At 43.0% G+C, this 24,062-nt stretch overlaps 1 protein-coding gene across 4 annotated transcripts in view; it reads right to left on the bottom strand.

Moving 5' to 3' along the window:
* The window catches only part of rgs8 (regulator of G protein signaling 8), a 60,139-nt gene extending 37,424 nt beyond the window's left edge, over positions 1 to 22,715 (bottom strand). The window contains exon 1 of one of the 4 annotated variants that reach the window (XM_078561762.1): positions 22,677 to 22,715. In XM_078561762.1, the coding sequence (XP_078417888.1) occupies positions 22,677 to 22,688 (12 nt within the window). In that variant the 5' untranslated portion in view covers positions 22,689 to 22,715. Of the gene's footprint in view, positions 1 to 21,140; positions 21,551 to 22,676 lie in introns of those variants that run through there. The other 3 variants (XM_078561760.1, XM_078561763.1, XM_078561761.1) reach the window with 3 other exon arrangements.
* Between the last annotated feature and the right edge of the window lie 1,347 nt (positions 22,716 to 24,062).

The following is a 24,062-nucleotide window of genomic DNA, read 5'->3' as shown; positions in this document are numbered from 1 at the left end:
AAGTTAGTAAAGTCATTGCCTGTTGTAATATTGAGTAATAGATTAAAAAGTTGCCAGCCTTAAAACCAAGATCAGTGCTGAGTTCCTCACCGTCCAAGGGCCCAAACACTCCTTTCAATTGAAGCAGCATTTCACTTGCATTTCCCCTAACTTAGTCTACTGCATTCGATGCTCCCAATGCGGTCTCCTCTACATTGGAGAGACCAAACGCAAACTGGGCGACCGCTTTGCAGAACACCTGCGGTCTGTCCGCAAAAAAGACCCAAACCTCCCTGTCACTTTCCATTTTAACACTCCACCCTGCTCTCTTGCCCACATGTCTGTTCTTGGCTTGCTGCATTGTTCCAGTGAAGCCCAACGCAAACTGGAGGAACAGCACCTCATCTTCCGACTAGGCACTTTACAGCCTTCCGGGCTGAATATTGAATTCAACAACTTTAGATCTTAAACTCCCCCTCCCCCCATCCCCACCCCGTTTCTTCCCCCTCCCTTTTTTTTCAATAATTTATATAGATTCTTCTTTTCTTACCTATTTCCATTATTTTTAAATCTACAACTAATACCTTGTTAGTCTTTCCACCCCACCCCCACTAGAGCTGTACCTTGAGTATCCTGCCATCCATTCTTAATTAGCACTTTTCTTAGATAATATCACCACCTTCAACACCTCTTTGATCCTTTTGTCTGTGACATCTTTTGATTATCTGCTCCTATCACTGCTTGCTTGTCCCCACAACCACCCCACCCTCAACTTCTCTGTCCCCCCGCCCCCCACCTTAGACCAGCTTATATTTCACCTCTCTCCTAACTATACTTCGGTTCTGCCGAAGGGGTTTGAGGACTCGAAACGTCAACTGATTTCTTCTCCACCGATGCTGCCAGACCTGCTGAGTTTTTCCAGGTAATTCTGTTTTTGTTTTGGATTTCCAGCATCCGCAGTAGCTTTTAGCTTTTTGTTTTTATCAGTGCTGAGTTTGTAGGTCTCACTAGGGCACAACAATTGGCCTCAACCAATCAGAGGTAGGATATATAAATATCAACAAATATCAATATAAATATCTTGCCTATGATTCAGAAACCCCTTTCTGGAAAGTCCAATGTTACAACAATGACAACCCTTTGTTACACTCTCAGTAGAGACCAGTAACTTTTTTTAAAAAAAGAAATATAAAATCCCATTCATTTGCTAAAAGAATGAAGCTACAAGATTCCATGGCTAAAAGCAGAAGAATTTTTACTATACAAGAGTCAAACAAAGCAAACACTAAATACTAACTTAGTTAACAACCTATACTTTAAAACCTAGAATCAACATAATTTAAACATGAATTCACAGGCAAATTGTGGTTGATTTTAAACTATAAACTATACATTAAGTAACAGATAAGCCAGATCTTATGAATTGGCTCAGCAGTCCACTCAGCATATAGATCATCAATCTCCTTCACAAAGCTTTTCAAAGGCCTGTCTTCCTCATGAAGAATTTCAGCTCCACTTCATCGAGGATTTAGCCTGATCCTCAGCTGAAGGTGGCACGCAACCAACCCAAGGTCCATGGGCACAGTCTTCACCAAAAATGGTGCACATCTGCAGAACCTCCTCAGCTCAGTCTGGATGGTGTAGATCCACCAGTGTTTCTTCAAGTAGCAGAAACAGCTGCGGCAACCATGGGCAGAATTTTGCCCTCGAATGGCGGGTGGGCCCCACCAGCTCGGTGGCGGGCAGGCAGCCGAACTCTGCCGCCAAAACGGGGCTGGCCGCCATTTTGAGTGGGCTGGCCAATTAAGGCCTGCCCAGCGGCCTGCCAGACAGGAAGCGCTATGCACTTCCTGTGCGGGGGGGTGGAGGGATTCCCCATCTGTCAAAGTGCGCTCTTTCACGCATGCGCAGGAAAGGGCGCACGTCTCCCTGAGGCAAAGTGCTGTCTCAGGGAGATTACTGACAGGTAAGAAAAGGCAAAAAATAGAGAAATATTAAAAATATTAACATGTCCCCCTCATGTGACAATGTCACACGAGATGGGACATGTTAATAAGAAACACATAAAGTTTATTAAATTTTTAAAAAACGGACATGAAACTTCATCCCGCCAGTGGATGAAGTTTCATGAATAATCTGGAGCCCGCTGGGGCTCCTGGCCTGCCTGCCAGCCTTAAGCTTGGGCGGGCAGAGTCTTTAACAAGGTTAATTAGTCTGTCAATGGGCCTTCCTGAATATTTAAATGGACTGGGATGACGCCGGGGGTTTCTCCCAACGTCATCCCGTTTTCTCCTTGGCAAGCGGGCCCCGCTCCCAAATCGCAGAGGGGAAAATCCTGGCCTATATCTTTGCTTATTCTCAGCTTTTGGATTGAGCATCTGTCTTCTTCAGCCTGCTTGTAATGCACCACTGGACTCACCACCTATCGAGCTCTGATGGCTCAGTCTCCTTTTGTATAGTTTCAACTAGAAGTTTTAGTTTCCAATTCTCAGTTTCACTCTTAGTTTCCTTAGCCACTAGGAGGGTCAATTTCCTTTCTTAGTTTCCCTTTTCAGTTTCCATTTTCAGTTAGGGTCTGTCTCAAATATTGCATGCTTTGGAACCACGGGTTCCATCAAACCTTCGAAAAGCACTTGATTGGCTGTAAGTGCTTTGGAACAGCCTGAGGTTGTGATATAAATGCTATATCATTTATCATTAGCACTAGTTTAACTCATATCGGAAGAATGACCACTTAGGACAGGTTCCTAAGGACCGCGGGTATTAATGACCAGCACAGTATCATGGGGCATGGTATCTAAAAGGACTGGAGTAAAATTGCAAGGAGAAGGATAAAATTAACAGTCAATGGACACCAGGAAATGTAGAGATGTTCTCCTTTCTTAGTGCTACAGGGTAACTCAGTACCACCACTGGAATGGTAACGTGCTTGTTGCAATAACTCCAGGGCCTTGTATCCACCAGTTAGTGTTTTTGATATTTAAGTAGAATCTAATAAAGCCTTTTGATCCTATTATGGGTGTTGCTGTAGGTAGCCACATGTGTCCTAGGTATGTATGTTTTTTGTGGGATATATGGATATTCTTTGGCCCTTCAGGTCCCCTCCCTCGCCTCTTTTTCCTGTACAATGATGACTGTATTAGTGTCGTTTCCTGCTCTTGCACTGAACTGGAAAATTTCATCAACTTTGCTTCCCTTACTTTCATATAAGCTACCTCTAACTCTTCCCTTCCCTTCCTTGACTCCTCTATCTCCATGTGGGGTTATGCTCTATATCCAATATTCGTTATAAGTCTACAAACTCCCACAGCTACCTCGACTGCACGTCCTCACACCCTACTTCATTCTCCCAGTTTCTCCATCTCTATTGCATCTGTTCTGATGACGCTACCTTCCATACTAGCACTTCTGATATGTCTTCCTCTTTCCTCAACCAAGCATTCCCCCTGCCGCACCCACCCCCCACCACTGCACCATGGTTGACAGGGTCCTTAACTGTGTCTGTCCCATGAACCGCAATTCTGCTTTTACCCTTTCCGCTCCCTCCCTGAGCCATGATAGGGTTCCCTTGTCCTCACCTCCAATCGCCCCAATCTGTTTTCAATCGATCGCCCTCTGATGTTCCTGCTGGCTCCAGTGTGATGTCACCGCCAAGCATATCATCCCGTCCCTTCCCCTTTCAGCATTCCAAAGGGGCCATTCCCTCTGTGACACCCTCATCCACTCCTCTATCACCCCAACACTCCGGATCCTTCCCACATCTTTCCATGCATGCACAAGAGATGCAACGCCTGCCCTTTAAACACCTCCCCTCTCACTCCAAATACCCAAAAACTCCCTCCAGCTTAAACAGCAATTTAATTGTACTTATTTCAATTTTGTATCCTGTATTCAATCCTCACAACGCTGTCTCCTCTACACTGAAAAGATCAAATGCAGATTGGTGATCACTTTGTGGAACACCTCTGTTCAGTCCTTCAGCTTCTGATTACATCTCATTTGAATTCTCCACCTTGCTACCACTCTGACCTCTCTGTCCTTGGCCTCCTGCAGTGTTTCAATGAAGCTCAACGCAAGCTCGAGGAACGACGCCTCAACCGGGCACTTTACAGCCTTCTGGGCTCAACATTGATCTCAACAATTTTAGATCATAACCTCTGTCCCCACTTGGTTTCCTATTTCTTTGATTTTTTCCCTCACTTTTTGCTCTTTTTTTCCCGCTTTCGGACAGCAGATGTCCATTAATGTACTGTTCACTCCTCCGCTGGACAAGTCTTTTGTTTCTTTTCCTATTTCATTTCCACTGCCTTGCACTATCATCCCTTTAGTTATCTCTTCTCTCCTGCCCTCCAGCCTATCACAGACCTTCCCTTTTGTTCTTTCACCTACCCTTGCCTCCTTCACCTGTTTAAAACCCATTACTAACTTTTCCCAATTCTGATGAAAGGTCATCGACCAAAAACATTGGCCTGAATTTTTCCCGCGTTGGGCGGGCTCAGCGGGAGCAGGCGGGGGTGGTCATGGAGCAGACCGCCGCTGGCACTTGGCTCCATGCCACTATTTTAAGCGGGCAGGCCAATTAAAGCCCGCCCAGTGTAATATGCAAGCGGTAGTGCTCAGCGCTACCTGTGCGGGCGGGGGGAGGAGGGAGAGTCGGGGCCCAGCGCTCTTTTGTGCATGCGTGCGAAAGAACACTTCAATCTCCCTGGGGCACAGAGCTGCCTCAGGGAGATTGAAGCGGTTGGGAAAACATTTTCACAGAAATTAAAAATTTAATGAGACATGTCGCCTCATGTGATTGTATCACATGAGATGGGACATGTTTTTACTTTTTGAATAAAATTTTTATTTAATTAGGAAAAGCTTTAGGAAACCTCATCCCGTTCGTGCAGGCCGCTTGGCCTTTTCGCCTGCCCGCCAACCTTAAGGTTGGATGGGCAGTGTAAACAATGACATTAATTAATTTGTGAATGGCCTTAATAGGCCTATCAGTTATTGGCGGGCGCACACCCGACGCCGGCGTGCTCCCGCCGAACGAAACATTGCGAGATAGCGCGATGACATCAGGACGTACGCCCGATGTCATCGCACGTCATTTTATGTCCCAGCGTGTTGGGCCCATCCCCGCACGCCAACTGAAAAACCCTGGCCATTAATTGTTCCTCTCTCTATAAATGCTGACAAATCTGCTGAGTATTTCCAGCATTTTCTGCTTTTATTCCACTTAAGCGTTAGCCAGCAGGTTCTTTCTGGTGATATGGAAGACTGTGCTGTAAAGGATCATTTCAGGACCATGCTCTGTGTATGTGCAGCACTGACTTGCTACTGGCCTCAGTTCTAATTGTGTTTTAAACAGGTGAAGGAGGCAAGGGTAGGTGAATGAACAAAAGGGAAGGTCTGTGATAGGCTGGAGGGCAGGAGAGATTAGATAACAAAAGGGATGATAGTGCAAGGCAGTGGTAATGAAATAGGAAAAGAAACAAAAGACTTGTCCAGCGGAGGAGTGAACGGTACATTAATGGACATCTGCTGTCCGAAAGTGGGAAAAAAAGAGCAATAAGTGAGGGAAAAAATCAAAGAAATAGGAAACCAAGTGGGGACAGAGGTTATGATCTAAAATTGTTGAGATCAGTGTTGAGCCCAGAAGGCTGTAAAGTGCCCGGTTGAGGCGTTGTTCCTCGAGCTTGCGTTGAGCTTCATTGAAACACTGCAGGAGGCCAAGGACAGAGAGGTCAGAGTGGTAGCAAGGTGGAGAATTCAAATGAGATGTAATCAGAAGCTGAAGGACTGAACAGAGGTGTTCCACAAAGTGATCACCAATCTGCATTTGATCTCTTCAGTGTAGAGGAGACAGCGTTGTGAGGATTGAATACATGATACAAAATTGAAATAAGTACAATTAAATTGCTGTTTAAGCTGGAGGGAGTTTTTGGGTATTTGGAGTGAGAGAGGAGGTGTTTAAAGGGCAGGCGTTGCATCTCCTGTGCATGCATGGAAAGATGTGAGAGGGATCCGGAGGGTTGGGGTGATAGAGGAGTGGATGAGGGTGTCACAGAGGGATTGGCCCCTTTGGAATGCTGAAAGGGGAAGGGACGGGATGATATGCTTGGCGGTGACATCACACTGGAGCCAGCAGGAACATCAGAGGGCGATCGATTGAAAACAGATTGGAGCGATTGGAGGTGAGGACAAGGGAACCCTATCATGGCTCAGGGAGGGAGCGGAAAGGGTAAAAGCGGAATTGCGGTTCATGGGACAGACACAGTTGAGGACCCTGTCAACCATGGTGCGGTGGTGGGGGATTGGTGTTGGGGGAAATGCTTGGTTGAGGAAAGAGGAAGACATATCAGAAGTGTTAGTATGGAAGGTAGCGTCATCAGGACATATGCAATAGAGATGGAGAAACTGGGAGAATGGATGGAGTCCTGACAGGGCCAAGCAGGGGTACACTTACTAAAAATGGCTTCCATTGTATAATGGAACAATAATACAACAGACAATACAGGGAAGACCCGTTTAATCAAGGTGGAAACAAAAACAAAAAACTACTGCGGATGCTGGAAATCCAAAACAAAAACAGAATTACCTGGAAAAGCTCAGCAGGTCTGGCAGCATCAGCGGAGAAGAAAAGAGTTGACGTTTCGAGTCCTCATGAGGACTCGAAACGTCAACTCTTTTCTTCACCGCCGATGCTGCCAGACCTGCTGAGCTTTTCCAGGTAATTCTGTTTTTGTTTTTAATCAGGGTGGGTTGCTTAACTTTGTAGGGGAAAACAGCACATGTTATCTTCAATCAGATACTCAATCTCAAATGAAACAGCAATTTTACTTGGGCAGACCAGTCATCCTTTGATCTGCACGAAACTGTTTAGTTGCTGTTTGAAGCAGTTATATTTTTAGAGACTCTGGTGATTAAAGCCTTGGAATGGCCTCTTTGACATGGCAGTGAAAAACATTAATTATTTCAATGGGTGTATGTGTTTTTTAATGTTTCCAATCACAAAATCTGCAACCACAAGCTGCTCAGCACAGTTATCCGTTGTTGGAGGGGGGAAGGCGCGTTGCCAACATGGTGTTCCTAACACAATAGTGCTCCTCTGACAAAGAGGAGAAAGGAAATGCTTTCCAAGTAGGGCTCTAGACAGAGTGGCTGTTGTGAACAAGTAAAATGACTAATCCCAACAAAACAAATGATCTTACTATGTGTTGCACGACGCAGTAGCAAGACAAAAAGCCTGATATGGAAAGTTGATCAAAGGCCTTTAGGGCCATTGAACCTTTTTCAGTTGCTCTCTTTGTTTTGACTTATTCTTCAGTGCACTTAATGGTCAAATAATGGGTACTTTGTTTCTTATTGTTTCTACACGAATGGAAGGAAATAGAATCAGTCCCCACCCTTGCTCGGTGTTTAACAGGAGATTAAGCTGGCTCTCCTCATGTGGAAATGCCAGAGCTTCTACCCATTTTGTCGGACCCATGTAGGGCAGTGGTTCTCAAAGGATGATCCCAGGACCGCTGATGATTCGCGAGGGTCCTCCAGGTGGTCTGCATACTGGCCCAAAATGCAAGTCACTGATGTGCAAAACCACTGAGGCCATACGAGAGAATGGACCAGAACCCTCATCCCCAGCAGTCGTGTGATGCCACATAACCAGACCGGCTCCCATGAGCAGCCTGAGTTGATATAAGTGCACACATTAGAATGTTTCAGATAAACACGTTCTCTTGCAGTATTAATGTTTGTAATATGAAAATGTCAATGCTTTTGTTTCTGACATGAATTATTAATTTACTTATGATATTTAATAATGAATGCACATAAATTTATTACATTTAGTAGTGAAAAAGCAGCAAAATATTTACATTTTTCATAATTTCCATTAGCCTGATAAGTTTTTTTTTCAGTAGCAAGCAAAATTGGGAGGAGTAAGGCCGGTAGGTTGTCTGAGGCTTCTTTAGCCCTGCCTAAGTGCCCCACAGACAAGAAAGTTTGGGAACTGCTGATGCAGGATGTTCAAATGACAGATCCAGTAAAACAACTCCTGATCTAATATTCTTTTAGAAATATGACAGAACCATATTTATAATTTGTGGAACTACAGGGCCTTGTTTTTTCCTATGGTAATGAGATTTTTAGCATCTGTTCTAATGTTGCTCTTCTTCCTATGTTCTTGTGCTGTGCTGCATATGGCAGGGAGCGTGAGCCTGATATACGCCTGCATAATACTGTTGATATTGCCACTGTGATGAAGGAACCCTTGCAGGTAACATGAAGACTGAAGGAAATGCAATTTGTCATTTCATTCTAACTGCTTCAAACCACAAGCAGCTAACTTTATATCAATTTAAAATAATACAACAGCTGGCTTTATACCTTTGTTGTTGACAATAGTTTTGGCAAACCACAAGTGATAGTCCTAGTAAATGTTCCCAGAGTTACTAATTTATTGGTGATTGGATAAGCAGCGTGCAGTTTAAACCTGAATTTATATCTGAATGTGCAGCTGAATCTGTGGACATTTCCAAACACTGCTAATTAAATAAATCTTCCCATGAGGTTTGAATTGCATCTTGCAGATGTGCCCCACTAACAAACCCATTGGGATTTTAGAATTTGCATAATCTCTCATCGTGTTCCCCTAATGATGAATAGGTGTTACTAATGAGAAAGAAAGAGCTCCTTATCTAAAGATGGACGCACAATACAACACAATTCTTAACAAGACCGTTTTGAGAGGTTTTCTGCGTCTGGGTATTTTTGAACATCGAACTCATCCCCGTGCGCAGTCAGCATTATAGACCAGTGCAGTGTTTGTTTTTAAGTGTATAAATAGCTGTGCCCTTCCTGCAGTTTCCATATGAAAATGTGGTTAACTGTATTGATCTCAGCAATTAAGCCTGACCTTCTAATGCTGAAAGTATGAAGTGCACAGACAATCTGTTACTCACTTTTGGTCTCTGATGTTTTAATGGCACTGCTTAGGCAGTCTCCTTGAGAAGATGTCTTATCGCTGCCCATGCTGGTCCTTCTACTTCCACAATGATAACCAGATGGACAAAGTAGGTCAAATGCCTTGACGCAGTGCACCATTGGATGGTACAAAACCGTGCGGCATGGCGCAATTGTCCACAAGTAACATCCCAGAGGCCACCTCTGTTTATGAGTGGTAACAAATTGCTTTCCCTAAAAATAAATCATCCATATTCTTCGAGACTGAATTAAGTGGCAATCTGCAGACTGGGTCATTCAGTCATGATGAGTGTGCCTATAATGGTGCCAGCCTTTGTGAAATCATTACTCATCTAACAATTTTCTAACTCCCTTACACTCCCATCAAAAAATAAGCAGCCTAAACATTCTGTCTTGTGAGAATGATGACAGCCCGTTTCAGCACGCTACAATATAGAATATCTTTCATTCAAATTGTTGGCACGTTTGCGTGAGCCTAGACATTTCTTTCATTTAATACTGAGGATTTTCTTTCTACTTCTTCAGGTCTGCTTCCTTGTTTTGTCACTTATTTTAATTCATGCAGTGCAGCAAATAATTTAACATCCCAATCAAACAATTCCTCTGGTCTGTAGAAGTGGGAGAAAGTCGATAGCACTTTCAGAAAGCAAACACAGGCATGATGGGCTGAATGGCTTTTTGATTCTATGGATATTTGCATGTTTTCCAGCTCAGGCTACTAAGAACATTTGGAGGAAAGGATGGTGGGACAGGAAGATAATTTTGGGTGTTTTTTTCTCTCTCTCTGTCAGCTTGGCTCAATTGGTGGAACTCTTGCCTTTGAATTGGAAGATTCTAGGTTCAAGGACAAAAATAAAGACTGATACTTCAATGCAGTACTGAGGGAGTGCTGCATTGTCGCCAATGCCATCTTTCAGGTGAGAGGTTAAACCAAGGCCTCATCTGCCTGCTTGTGTGGATGCAAAAGATCCTATAGCACTACATTGAAGAAGAGCAGGGAAGTTACCCCTGGGTATGCTGGCCAATATTTACCCCTCAAACAACTTCACAAACAGGTTAGCTGGTCATTAAAACATTGCTGTTTGTGGGAGCTTGCTGTGTGCAAATTGGCTGCCGTGCTTTTCCTACATTACAAAGCTGACTGCACTTCAAAAGCATTTCAGTGGATGTAAATTGCTTTGAGATGCCTGGTGGTCATGAAAACACTATCTAAATGAAAGTCTTTTTTTCCCCCCTGTTCCTTTCCCCCTCTTCATCCTCCTCCTCAGTCAGAGACCAATTGGAGAATTCTACTGCCACACTACATGGTATTGAACGTCTAAGGTCTCAACCCTTTAATTAAATCCGAGAGTCTACAATGCTTTACAATGCACAGGAAATAATGTGTAGTTCCATTTGCACTGCATCAAAAATGCATTTATGTTTCTGTCATGCAAGTATGACCTCGATATGAAGTAAACTTATGTATCCTGCCTCTGCAATTAATGTTCATTTGGTCACTTGCGTTCAGATGCTTTAAGACAGTGTTGCAAATCAGTCAGCCCTTTTTATGTATTTTAACTTCAAACCTTATTACATTCCAACTGTTATTATGAAGTTTGAACTTTAGTTCTAGCATTGTTTCCGCCTCAGGTTGATGTTCAGTGACTCTCATGGGCAAGTGTGTATGTGTGAGAACAGAATTGATCTTAACTCTCACTGTCCAAGGTCATAATTGAAGATAAGAGATTTCAGATGCAATTCTGGAAGGTAGGTAGTATGATCTCAAGTCTTTGCTGGAGTTAGTTGCTCCCATCCATAATTGTAATTGGTTCCAGTGACCCCAGGACAGGGGAAGGGATGTCAGTCACTAATCCTACTTCTGACTGTCATCCAGAATTCCTACAGCTGGAGGACAGGAGTGGGTTTGGCTGTTCTCCCTGCTGTCAAATAGATAGCTGACATTAACTGCTGAACAAATACATGAAGAAAATAGAAAAAGAAAGGAAGACTTTCATTTATACAGCACTTTTCACAACCTCAGGAAGCCCCAAAGTGCTTGGCAGCCAATGAAGTATCTTAGGAGCGCTGTAATGTCGGAAGGCAGCGGCCAATTTGCACGAATCAAAGCTCCAAAAACAGCAATGCTTAGTTTAGAAGGGTGCAAAAGGGCATGATAGCCATGGAAACTGCAGTGGATAAGGACATCCAGGAAGAGGGAGATACATTTGGAGTACCGTAAGCAGCTCTGAACTTCATGGTATAGAGCCACCAAGAGAAGGCGCAATAAAGAATGATGCCAGAACTCAGAGGATCAGGAAGGGCAGAATAGCCTGGAGCTCTTTCTCTACAAATGAGGGTGACCTGATAGAAAGGGTTTGATAGACTTGATGTAGAGAAAATGTTTCCACTTTCGGACAAGTCCAAAACTAGAGGCCCTAAATATAAGTTGGTCAATAATAAATTCAATTGAAAATTCAGGAGAAACTCCTTTACCCAAAGAGTGGTGAGAAAGTGGAATCTACTATCACAAGGAGTAGCTGAGGCTTATAGTATAGACACAGTTAAAGGGGAAGCTAGATAAGCACATGAGGGATAAAAGAACAGAAGGATACATTGATAGGATTAGATGAAATAGGGTGGAAGGAAGCTCATGTGGTGTATAAATGCTGGCATAGACCAGTTGATCTGAAAGACCTGTTACTTCTGACCTGTTTTTTCTAACTAGTAACTGGAGGCAGAGGAAAATGAAGAGAAAGGTGAGATAGAGCCTATTCTAGGACATTAGTCCATCTTTCAGGATGAGACACTAACACATTGATTTTAAGTAAAAAGCAAAATACTGCGGATGCTGGAAATCTAGAACAAAAACAAAAATACCTGGAAAAACTCAGCAGGTCCGACAGCATCTGTGGAGAGGGATACAGTTGACATTTCGAGTCCGTATGACCCTTCATCAGAACTAAGGTATACAGAAATGAGATGAAATATAAGCTAAAAACAAAAAGCTAAAAGCTACTGCGGATGCTGGAAATCCAAAACAAAAACAGAATTACCTGGAAAAAATATATAAGCTAGTTGAAGGGGGTGTGACAGGAGAGCTCGATAGGGGGCCAACTAAGTAAACTGTGTTTTGCTTCTTTCTCTTGACCATTAGGAATATGGAGCAAAATACTGCGGATGCTGGAAATCTGAAACAAAAACTTTGTCATTTAATCTCTTCTGCCCTCTTCCCTATCCCAGACCTCCCCCCTTATTCTTCCTCCCCCTCCCCCTATCAATGGCATAAACATTTCCACCTTCCTTCAGTTCTGGAGAAAAGTCATAATTCGACTCGAAACTGTTTCTCTCTCCATAGACGCTGCCAGACCTGCTGAGAAAATCCTGCACTTTCTGTTTTTATTTCAGATCTCCAGCATTTGCAGCATTTTGCTTTTATTAAGAATATCGAGCTTGTTTCAGAAAGTTACTTTTTTCTCACTCTTTTTTATTGGTTCCTTTAGAAAGTATTATGCAAATTAAAATAAAATTGGTCAATCATTCCCAGTGTTAGTTTTTACTCAGCAATGTATTATTAAAAGTATTTTAAAAATTTGCTCCATATGACATAGCAACAAAGAAGTAGAGCCATTGGTGTTTGCTGGAGTCTCAGGAGGACTTGGAGAAATAGTATTAGCCCAGCAATCCTAAGAGGTTTGGATAGCCTAAAATACACTTCTCAATCCTGACTGGGCAAGAGGTGCTTAACTCTATATACGACAGAAAGACTTCCAGGTGATGACCTTATCTGAGACAGCATTTCACAGATATCTGAAGTGGTTTGTGAAAATTTGCCACTGATATTTTTAAGGCAGTCAATCTTTTAGCTTGATTGTCAAAGTGACACTGCTTCTTTGTTCCAGTGTTTCTATTATCCTTATGGAAATTTGGTTTAAGCACTCGGGCACCTGTTATTACTTCAGTTGCATTAATCTGCAAACCTAACAAACTGACTAGATATCAGTGTATCATTTGGTTCTAGTATGAATTGTACCAAGAGTGGGAGGCGATGGTGTTGCAGTATTGTCGCTGGTCTAGTATTCCAGAGACCCAGGATAATGCTCTGGGGACCCGGGTTTGAATCCCACCCATAGCAGATGGTGGAATTTGAACTCAATAAAAAATATCTGGATTTAAAAGTCTAATGATGACCATGAAACCATTGTCGATTGTTGTAAAAACCCATCTAGTTCACTAATGCCCTTTAGGAAATCTGTTGTCCTTACCTGGTCTGGCCTACATGTGACCCCAGACCACAGCAATGTGGTGGCCCTCTCAGTTGTATCAAACCGCTACAAAGCCTCAAAAAAGGAATGAAACCAGATGGACCACCCAGCATCGACTTTGGCATCAGAAACGACAATGGCAAACTTAGCCCTGTTGACCCTGCAAAGTCCTTCTTACTAACAGCTGGGCACTAGTGCCAAAATTGAGAGAGCTGCCTTATAGACAAGTCAAGCAACAGCCTGACATAGTCATCCTCATGGAATCATATCTTACAGTGGTGTACAGTCAGGAAGGAGTTACCCTGGGGGTCCTCAACATCAACTCCGGACTCCATGAAAGCATAAGGTCAAACATGGGCAAGGAAACCTCTTGCTGATTACCACGTACTGCCCTCCCTCAGCTGATGAATCAGTGCTTCTCCATGTTGAATACCACTTGGAGGAAGCAGTGAGGTGGCAAGGGTGCAGAATGTGCTCTGGGTGGGGGACTTCAATGTCTATCACCAAGAATGGCTCGGTAGCACCACTACTGACCAAGTTGGCCAAGTCCTAAAGGGCATAGCTGCTAGACTTGGTCTGCAGCAGGTGGTGAGGGAACCAACAAGAGGGAAAAACATACTTGACCTCATCCTCACAAACCTGCCTGTCACAGATGTGTCTGTCCATGACAGTCTTGGTAGGAGTGTCCACCACACAGTCGTTGTGGAGACGAAGCCCCACCTTCACATTGAGAATACACTCCACCAAGTTGTGTGGCACTACCACCGTGCTAAATGGGATAGATTTTGAATAGATCTAGCAACTCAAGACTGGGGATGCATGAAGCGCTGTGGGCCATCAGCAGCAGCAGAATTGTACTCAAACACAATCTGTAACCTCATTGCCCGGAAAATCCCCCACTCTACCATTACCATCAAGCCAGGGGATCAACCCAGGTTCAATGAAGGGTGCAGGAGGGCATGCCAAGAGCAGTACCAGGCATACCTAAAATGAGGTGTCAACCTGGTGAAACAACAACACTGGACTACTTGCATAAGAAGCAAATGATAGACAGAGCTCTGCGATCCCACAACCAACGGTTCAGACCTAAGCTCTGCAGCCCTGCCACATCCTGTCATGAATGGTGGTGGACAATTAAACAACTCACTGGAGGAGAAGACTCCACAAATATCCCCATCTTCTATGATGGGGCAGCCCAGCACATCAGTGCAAAAGATAAAGCTGAAGCATTTGCTACAATCTTCAGCCAGAAGTGTCGAGTGGATGATCCATCTCGGTCTCCTCCGGAGGCCCCCAGCATCACAGATGCCAGTCTTCAGCCAATTCGATTCACTCCACGTGGTATCAAGAAAAGAATGAAGGCACTAGATAGTGCAAAGGTTATGGGCCCTGACAATATTCCAGCAATGGTACTGAAGACTTGTGCTCCAGAACTTGCCACACCCCTAGCCAAGCTGTTTCAGTACAGCTACAACACTGGCATCTACCCAGCAATGTGGAATATTTCTCAGGTATGTCCTGTACACAAAAAGCAGGACAAATCCAACCCGGCCAATTGCTGACCCATCAGTGTACTCTCGAATTCATTAATTCAGTGAAGTAATGGAAGGGATCATTGGCAGTCCTATCAAGAGACACCTGCTTAGCAATAACCTGCTCACTGATGCCCAGTTTGGGTTCTGCCAAGGCCACTGACCTCATTACAGCCTTGGTTCAAATATGGACAAAAGAGCTGAACTCCGGAGGTCAGGCGAGAGTGACTGCCCTTGACATCAAGGCCACATTTGACCAAGTGTGGCACCAAGGAGTCCAAGCAAAACTGGAGTCAATGGAGATTGGGGGAAAACTCTCCACTGGTTGGAATCATACCTAGCACAAAGGAAGATGGTTGTGGTTGTTGGGGGTCAGTCATCTCAGCTCCAGGACATCACTGCAGGAGTTCCTCAGGGTAGTGTTCTTGGCCCAACTACCTTCAGCTGCTTCATCAATGACCTTCCTTCCATCATAAGGTCAGAAATGGGAATGATCGCTGATGATTGCACAATGTTCAGCACCACTCATGACTCCCAAGATATTGAAGCAGTCCATGTACAAATGCAGCAAGGCCTGGACAATATCCAGGCTCGGGCTGACAAGTGGCTAGTAACATTCGCGCCAAGGCAATGGCCATCTCCAACAAAAGAGAATCTAACCTTCACCCCTTGACATTCAATGGCATTACCATCACTGAATCCCCCACTATCAACATTCTGGGGGTTACCATTGACCAGAAACTGAACTGGAATAGCCATATAAATACTGTGGCTAAAAGAGCATGTCAGAGGCTAGGAATCCTGCAATGAGTAGTTCAACTCCTGACTCCCCAAAGCCTGTCCACCATCTACAAGGCACAAGTCAGAAGTGTGATGGAATTATCTGCACTTGACTGGATGAGTGCAACTCCCACAGAAGCTTGACACCATCCAGGACAAAGCAGTCCGCTTGATTGGCACGACATCTATGAACATTCACTTCCTCCACCACCGATGCACAGTGGTAGCAATGTGTACCATCTACAAGATGCAGGAATTCACCATGGCTCCTTAGGCAGGATCTTCCAAATCCACGACCACTACCATCTAGAAGGACAAGGGCAGCAGATAGATGGGAACACCACCACCTGGAAGTTCCCCTCCAAGTCACTCACCATCCTGACTTGGAAATCTATCGCTGTTCCTTCACTGTCACTAGGTCAAAATCCTGGAACTCCATTGCTAACAGCATTGTGGGTGTACCTACACCACATCGACTGCAGCAGTTCAAGAAGACAGCTCACCACCAACTTCTCAAGGGCAACTAGGGATGGGCAATAAATGCTGGCCTAGCCAGCAATGCCCACATCCCATGAATGAATAAAAAAAATTAATATCCCCAAGATCTTGAATGGATTTGGACAATAAGGAAGGAAAAGAGAGGTTTTCTCTATCAAGCAGAGAATGATATCTGCTCACTGAGCATATTTAGGTTTCATACAATGCAAAGTGGCTAATCGTGACACTGGGATCAAGTTTGAAATCTCATTTTCCTGGGAGGATCTCTACATATGCTTGCACTCGTATACTTTACTATACATTGCAGCTATGATCAATACGACCAGGAGTTGAATATTTCTAATTGAGTAGAGTTGACATTATTGATAGAATGAGGAAAACTTTATCAAGAGAGATTACCACTGGTGCTGATAAGGTTTTTACCTTGTTCAATCCTGTCCAATTATCCTTGTGATCCTATTGCTGCTTATCTCTCAGATAGGTGATTTCTCATTCTGTACATGGATTATTATCGGTAAAGCAAATTTTATCATTTGATGAGCTCTTCAATGAGGCATGGAACCAGGTCCATTTACATGACATAATATCTCACTATAAAGTTGAGTGTTCATTTGTTCATTGTGAGTCAATGATTGCATCTCCTGAGAAAGATGCACATCAAGTTTCACAAGTCACAGATACAAGAAGAAGATCAGAGAGAATGGAATATATCATCTTGCCAATGTTGTGGGGAACTGCTCCAGGTTTGTGATTCACATTGATAGTATCACTTCTTATAGGTTTCACAACTTTTGACATGATTGGCCATAGAATTAGTACCTACTGTGTTCTGACTTTGACCCCTTTTTATTGATGGGTAGAATTGGTTTGAAATTGCCTTGTGTAATATTAATAATAAACATGTTAATTTGTTTGAAAATTCTCTGCTTGCTATTTACATTTAGGGTACTAAGCTGGTTTATTTTGGCCTTTAACATCTCAGACAAAAGACTTTCATATGATTGGATTCATTAATTTGTTCCGAGTACATAATACATGGTGACTTTGCACTCAGGTGGGGTGACAGCCATTAACAGTTGAAAGAGCCAGAGAAGCACTTAGTTCCAAGGTGTATTTATTGTTCTTTATACCTCAATATAATCATGAACTGGCCAGAAAGGAAACAGTTTGCAGATACGTTGATAGCAGAAATAGTTTTGCATCAATAAAATAACGAACAAAATAAAAGCCTCCCATCCCAAGACGATTGCTCGCGCCATGGTAGTCAACTCTCTATTGAAGATCATCTAGTGTGACTCAGGAGCCCCACTCTGGCACGGCTGTCTCTGCTGCATTTGCTACAGGGTAAGAGAGTGGGCTGAGAAGGTACAGGATTCACTGATCTCTGTTCCCTCTGGGCCCTCTTCTTGATCATCTGAGTTTCCGTTTCTGCTCACCTCTTCCAGTTATGCCCCTCCAAACAGTTAGCCTCCAGAGGTCACGGCCATCAGCAACTCTCCCCGAACCGTCAGTGTCAATGTCCGGCATCTACATATCTCACTTGCAGGTGTGCTTGTAGTGGAGGTATGGACGCCCAGTAGGCCGTAATCCAAGGGCCAGTTCACTGTACAGAAGGTCTTTGGGTATTCAGTCGGCATCCATCCAATGATTGTGGCTGAGCCAGCAGAGATGTCATTAACAGCTAGTGTTAACTTAACAGCAAAATGGCAATGTAGCCTTATGAATTGGAGAATGTATTTGTGCAGGCATCTTGTCATAAGGTTCATCCATAAGGTTTTTTTCCCAAGCTGTTATCCGCTGTGTTAGATGCTCTGGAGGATCTATGTTTCCTTCAATCTCTTGTAAATACACCTTGAGTGATGCATCCCCTTAATATGGTGGACTCTCATCATTTCCCATATAATAAGCTCTTGATACTTGTCACACCTTTCAGGTGAGGCATCCAGCAGAGCCTTGGTGCTACCCACAAGAGAGAGCAAAAAACCTAGAGAGCCTGCCACCCAAGGCTAACGTTGTGTAAGCTTCAAAGATCAAATTAGTGCGCAGCACTGGTGAAGGGTTGCAAACAAGGCCTTTCAAACCATCCTCAATGAAGAATTATGCATGGCCTTTGATGGCAAAGGAGGGAGTTGAAGAGGTTTGTTTTTAATTCATTCAAGGGATTTGGGCATCGCTGGCTAGGCCAGCATTTATTGCCCATCCCTAATTGCCCTTGAGAAGGTGGTAGTGAGCTGCCTTCTTGAACCGCTGCAGTCCATGTGATGTAGGTACACCCACAATGCTGTTAGGGAGGGAGTTCCAGGATCTTGACCCAGTGACAGTGAGGGAACAGCGATATATTTCCAAGTCAGGAAGTCAGGCTTGGAAGGGAACTTCCAGGTGGTGGAATCTGCTGCCCTTGTCCTTCTAGATGGTAGAGGTCGTGGGTTTGGAAGGTGCTGCCTAAGGACCCTAGGTGAGTTTGTGCAGTGCATCTTGTAGATGGTACACACTGCTGCCACTGTGTGAGATCAAGGAAATACAAACTGAAGGTTGCAAAATGAGTTCAACGAACTACGTGACTCAATTTAAGTTTCAGCATAAAGCATAAGATATTTGAAAAATTTGACAGAAAAGACAGGGGCTGGTGATAAATATGTGAAGGAAAGGGCCTCTGCTAGAAGTAACACAGCTTGAAAGAGTGGTAGAAATGATCTGTGGGAAAGCCTAATCAAAGCTTCCCTTTTTGCTTTGAAATGTGCACATTGTGCAGGCAGTGGACCAATTGCAATGAATGCAATCAGAGTTGGATTGAAAAGGTTCTGTAAATGCTACAGGATGGAATGCTGTGCAGATGTCTTAGTGATGATATGCTCCATCACTCAGAAAATCAGCCATTTGTTTTCCTTTTGAGAAAACTGGAGCTAAGAATGCGAAAAAACCTAGGGCTATAACGGTGAGGTTTATTCCAGCCCAACCAGTCTGCCAAAGCACTGCCTCCAAATACAATCTATCTTTGCATAGTGGTAATACTTTAGCTGTGAAGCAATTTCACTTTGTCAGCTCTTTTTTTGAGGGGGGCGTGGGGAGGGTAGTGTTGATGTTAAAAATAATACTTTGTAACCATGTTGGAATTAAGTTTTTTTCCAATGCAGCCCTATTGATAAACACTGCTGGTGTCAATCACTACCAAACTGCCCATTATTTCCCCAAAGATCATTCATTTACTTTTTCTAAAAGGTGTTAAGGAGGTCTGCTCTTTTCAGAGCTCATTGGGACGTATTTAAGCATCTGTCTGTATTGTGGTCTGGCAGTTATAGGGTAAAATTACATGATAGGTGAAGCTGAAGCATTTTGAAAGGAAAGCCTGATAAATGTGGACCTGTATTTTATCCAGTTCTACGTGTTTCCACCTTCTAGGTGTCAGCCTTGACTCAGTTGGCAGCATTCTCATCTCTGAGGTAGAACAAGCCCTGCTGCAGACAGTTAAACACATCATACAATCTGACACTCCAGTGCAATATCGAGGGAGTGCTGCACTGTCCTCGGTGCCGTTTCTCTGAAGGGAAGTTATACCAAGGTCCTGTCTGTTAAAACTTTCCCAATCCTCTGGCTTACCACTAACCTTTTCCACGTTGTGTGTTTTTTCTTTCATTTGATACTATTCTTAACTTCCCTGGTTAACCATTGTTGGTTTATCCCTTTCCTAGAATCCTTCTTCCTCACTGGGATATATTTTTGTTGTTAGTCATGAACTATTTTCTTAAATGTCTGCCATTGTTCATCAACCGTCTTTTCTGCTGAACTCCTTTCCCAATCCACCCCAGCCAAATCTACCCTCATTCCTTTATAGTTACCCTTATTTAAGTTTAGCACAGTTGTTTCTGACCCAAGTTTCTCACTCTCAAATTGAATGCTAAATTCTGCCATGTTATGGTCACTGTTTCCTAGGGGATCTTTTATTCTGAGATCATTTATTAAACCTGCCTCTTTACACATTGCCAGATCCAAAATAGCCTGGTCCCTGCTTGGATCCACAACACATTGTTCTAGAAAACTGTCCCTGGGTGTAATAGATCCAATATTTGAAGAAGAGCAGGGAGTTTTCTCAATGGCAAGGCCAATATTTTTCACTCAAGCAACATTAATTTATTTATTGCATTGCTGTTCCTGGGACCTTGCTGTGCACAGACTGGCTGTCACATTTCCGATATTACAACAGTGCTTACAGATGTAAAGGACTTACTGTGAAGTGCTTTGAGACATCTTGAGCTTGTGAAAGGGACTGGATAAATGCAAGTTCTTTGCTTCCTAGAAATCCATAGGTATGTGCCTCTTTTAGACACTGCAAATGTAACCAGAGCCTGAAGTTTGGCTGTAGCTAGCTGTGTGCAGCCTACGCACGCCTGATAACAATGAGTTTAGGTGCTGACTGATGCCCAGGATATGTCAACACTTCAACATTTTAAGCACATATAATGAAGACCTTGACAACCGTGCCCCTGAATGGAAGTCACATTCAGTCATGATATACAGTACACTGTGCACCAAGTTTGGTATTTGCTTATCCAGGGAATAGCATCAGTAAGAAAACATTACACGATTCTGTCCAGCTGTTCAGCTCTAGTTAACAGGCAAGTGATGCCTGGCTGCATATTCAGGTTTAGTAGCCTCACTTTAGATGTGTAGCCTTCTCGCTTTCTCAGAAGGCAAGTAAATAGGTGGTCTATTTCAGTGCGTTTTTGTCATGGGATGGAATGAAGTGAAGTGCCCAAAAGATTATATGAAAAAAAAAATTCAGGCATAAAATCTTTATTTTGTCTTCTTAAAGAAAGATAGTTACTTAAGATTCAACATCTCTAAAGAACCCCCTCAAACTGTCAATTAATTTGATTTTAATAATAATTTTTACATTCTGCGCACAAATCTAAGATCAAGGGAAATAAGCAAAGTCAACATTCCAACATTCATCCATGTTAGATTGAAAAACAAATAGAAATCATTCTCACCAAGCAAGGTGAAATAGGAGAAGCAGAGGCTTGGAAAGGTTTGTTCTTATATATTATTTCATATTAATAAAGGACTATCTCCTATGGTAACATAGCATTTTAATTCATACTTAGAGACCACAAGGCAGTTAACAATGCACAATCCTTACCTTTCTGGCACTTGCAAACAATGTAAATGAAGCTCTAAAATGGCTTTTCTTGCTGTCGGTGGTCGGCACTGGAGCAGGAATGCTCTGAATAAAACTCTCGGGTATCTCTTGGTACATCAGATTGTGTGAAGCCAGATTGCTCACTCTGTCTCTGCTCAAGTCTCACTGGGGGAACTGTCCGTATGCCAGCCTTGCATCCTAACAAAGCTCTAGCTATTGTTGGCTCCTGCAGTCTCTGAGGGCACAGCCTGTACCAAGCTCCTTCTGCGTCCTTGCTCGAGACAGTAATGCATTCAGAGCCCTAGAAAACATACAAAATTCATCTGGCATGGGAGGGGGAAGGGGGAAAGGAGGAGGAAGGGAGGCTTTTTGCTTGTGCTAAGGTGGTTTAGCTTGCAGCTGAGAGATAAGAGAGGGACAGAATTGAAAAGGTCTCCATGAAAAGCCATTTATTTTAGTATTTTGATTCTGAAGATAAAAGCCCAATCTCCTGCTGAGAAATGCATTGAAAGGTTCTTTTGTGGGAGTATCCGCATTCTTAAAATTTTGGCAAGCCATTTCAGCTGTCTGAGGAATTGTCTTGGATAGAATAAAATAATTTTTAAAAATAAATTAGACTGTGACAGAAAACTGCAAGTATGTATTATCAATATGTACAGTAAACTATGCTAAATTCAAAGTCAAAAAATGAAGACAGCCTTAATTCTTATTACTGCTATGATTATGCGTTTGACTTCAATTTATTTTATAACCACAAAGTACCTCAGAGACTCTTAATTACTGTTAATTTCACACAAAAGTTACACCCAAGCCTTTTTATACAGCTAAAATGATACCTATATGAATATAGTCAAATTGTATTACTGCAATCTTATAAAAGTAGGCTCTTAACAGTGGCTCGTTCTTTCCAGGTTTAAATTTCTCTACAGTGGCTCATTCTTCCCAGGTTTAAATTTCTCTATCTCCTACACTGGAATTTCAGGTGGGACCATTAGGGGTCTAGGGGTAATATTGACTTTGTACCATTGTGTAAACCTGATGGTGAGTTAACGGCTCATTTTACATCTTTCTTCACTTTTATTTCCACTGAATTTAATAAAAAATTAAAATCAGGAGGGATGTTCACTTTTTCCTGCTTCACACTGTCGTACAAAGTCAAATTTAACCCATTGGGCACAGAATACAGATCCAACCACTACTCAGGCAGCTAATAGCGAGGGCCACACTTGCACCGGCACGATAATCAGATAAATGAAGAGGTAACATCAAGTTTGCAGGTCCTGAATCTGACTCCTGCAACCAGAAAAAAAAGACGTAGACCAATTTCTAGCTCATTATGTTCGAAACAAATTAGGCAGTAGTGTTTGTAGTAAAGTACAGTAGGTACAAAATTCATTCATTGTGGATACATTTGTTTCATTGAAAACACAAAGGGTTTTGAGTCTTCAAAGCTGACTGCAAAATTAGAGAGAAGTTCTTCCAGTAACTACAAATTGAACATTTCCTGTCAAACTGTTCTAACTGGGAGTGACTCACCTTTCCGTTCATAACAATTCAGAACTCTACACCCTCCACAAAGACCAGATTTACTGGGCTACACTAACCTCATACACAGGCATCCCAGAAAATATAAACTTGGCAAAACTGTCAAGTTTTCCCACTTCTGATGATAGCTCCTTGACCCGAAACAATGACTTTGTGTCTCTTTCCATAAACGGTGCATGACCTGCTGAGTATTTCCAGTATTTCTGTTTTGTAAATCACTAGCTAATCTGTTTTGGTGTTGTGGCTAGGAGACCTGGAGAACTCTCTGCCCTTTTTTTAAAACTGTGCCAAGGGAATTATCCCTCCACCTTAAATAGACATACATAAGAACATAAGAAATAGGAGCAGGAGTAGGCCATTCAGCCTCAAGCCTGCCCCACCATTCAATAAGATCATGGCTGATCTGCCCCAGGCCTCAACTCTTTCGTGCCAGCTCCTCTTAGCCCTCAACTCTCTGATATTTCAAAAATCTATCTACCTCCTCTTTAAATGTTCTCAGTGATCTAGCCTCCACAGCTCCCTGAGGTGGAGAATTCCAGACATTCACTACCTACTGAGAGAAGAAATTCCTTCGCATCTCAGTTTTAAAATGAGTATCCCCTTATTCTGTAACCATGTCCCCTTGTTCGGGATTCGCCCACCAATGGAAACATCTTCTCAACATCTGCTCTGTCAAGCCCCATCAGAATCTTGTATGTTTCAATAAGATCACTCCTCATTCTTCTAAACTCTAATGAATAAAGGCCTAACCTATTTAGCTGTTCTTAATACATCAATCCTTTCATCCCAGAAATCAGCCTAGTAAGTCTCTTTTGAACTGCCTCCAATGCCAGTATATCCTTTCTTAAATAAGGGGACCAAAACTGTACACAGTACCCCAGGTGCAGCCTCACCAACACCCTGTACAGTTGTAACAAGACTTCCCTATTTTTAAACTCCAGCCCCTTAGCAATACAGGCCAAAATTCTGTTTGCCTTCTTAATTACTTGCTGCACCTGCATGCTGACATTTTATGTTTCATGCACAAGAACACCCAGATCCCTCTGTGCTGTACTTTTTTGAAATCTCTCTCCATTTAACTAATAGTCTGCCTTTTGATTTTTCCTACCGAAGTGCATGACCTCACACTTTCCTACATTAAACTCCACCTGCCAAGTTTTTGCCCACACACTCAACCTATCCAAATCCCCTTGCAGATTCCTTATGTCCTCATCACAACATGCCCTACCATATGTTTTTGTATCATCAGCAAATTTGGATACATTACACTCTGCCCCCCCCACCCCCACTCCAAGTCATTAATATAGATAGTAAGTAAATGAGGCCCTAGGACTGATCCATGGGGCACTCCACTAGTTACGTCTTTCCAACCTGAAA

Source organism: Cetorhinus maximus, chromosome 17 (genome assembly GCF_964194155.1).
Source record: "Cetorhinus maximus chromosome 17, sCetMax3.hap1.1, whole genome shotgun sequence".
NCBI classification, from domain to species: domain Eukaryota; kingdom Metazoa; phylum Chordata; class Chondrichthyes; order Lamniformes; family Cetorhinidae; genus Cetorhinus; species Cetorhinus maximus.
This window is presented reverse-complemented; position numbering and strand designations above follow the sequence as displayed.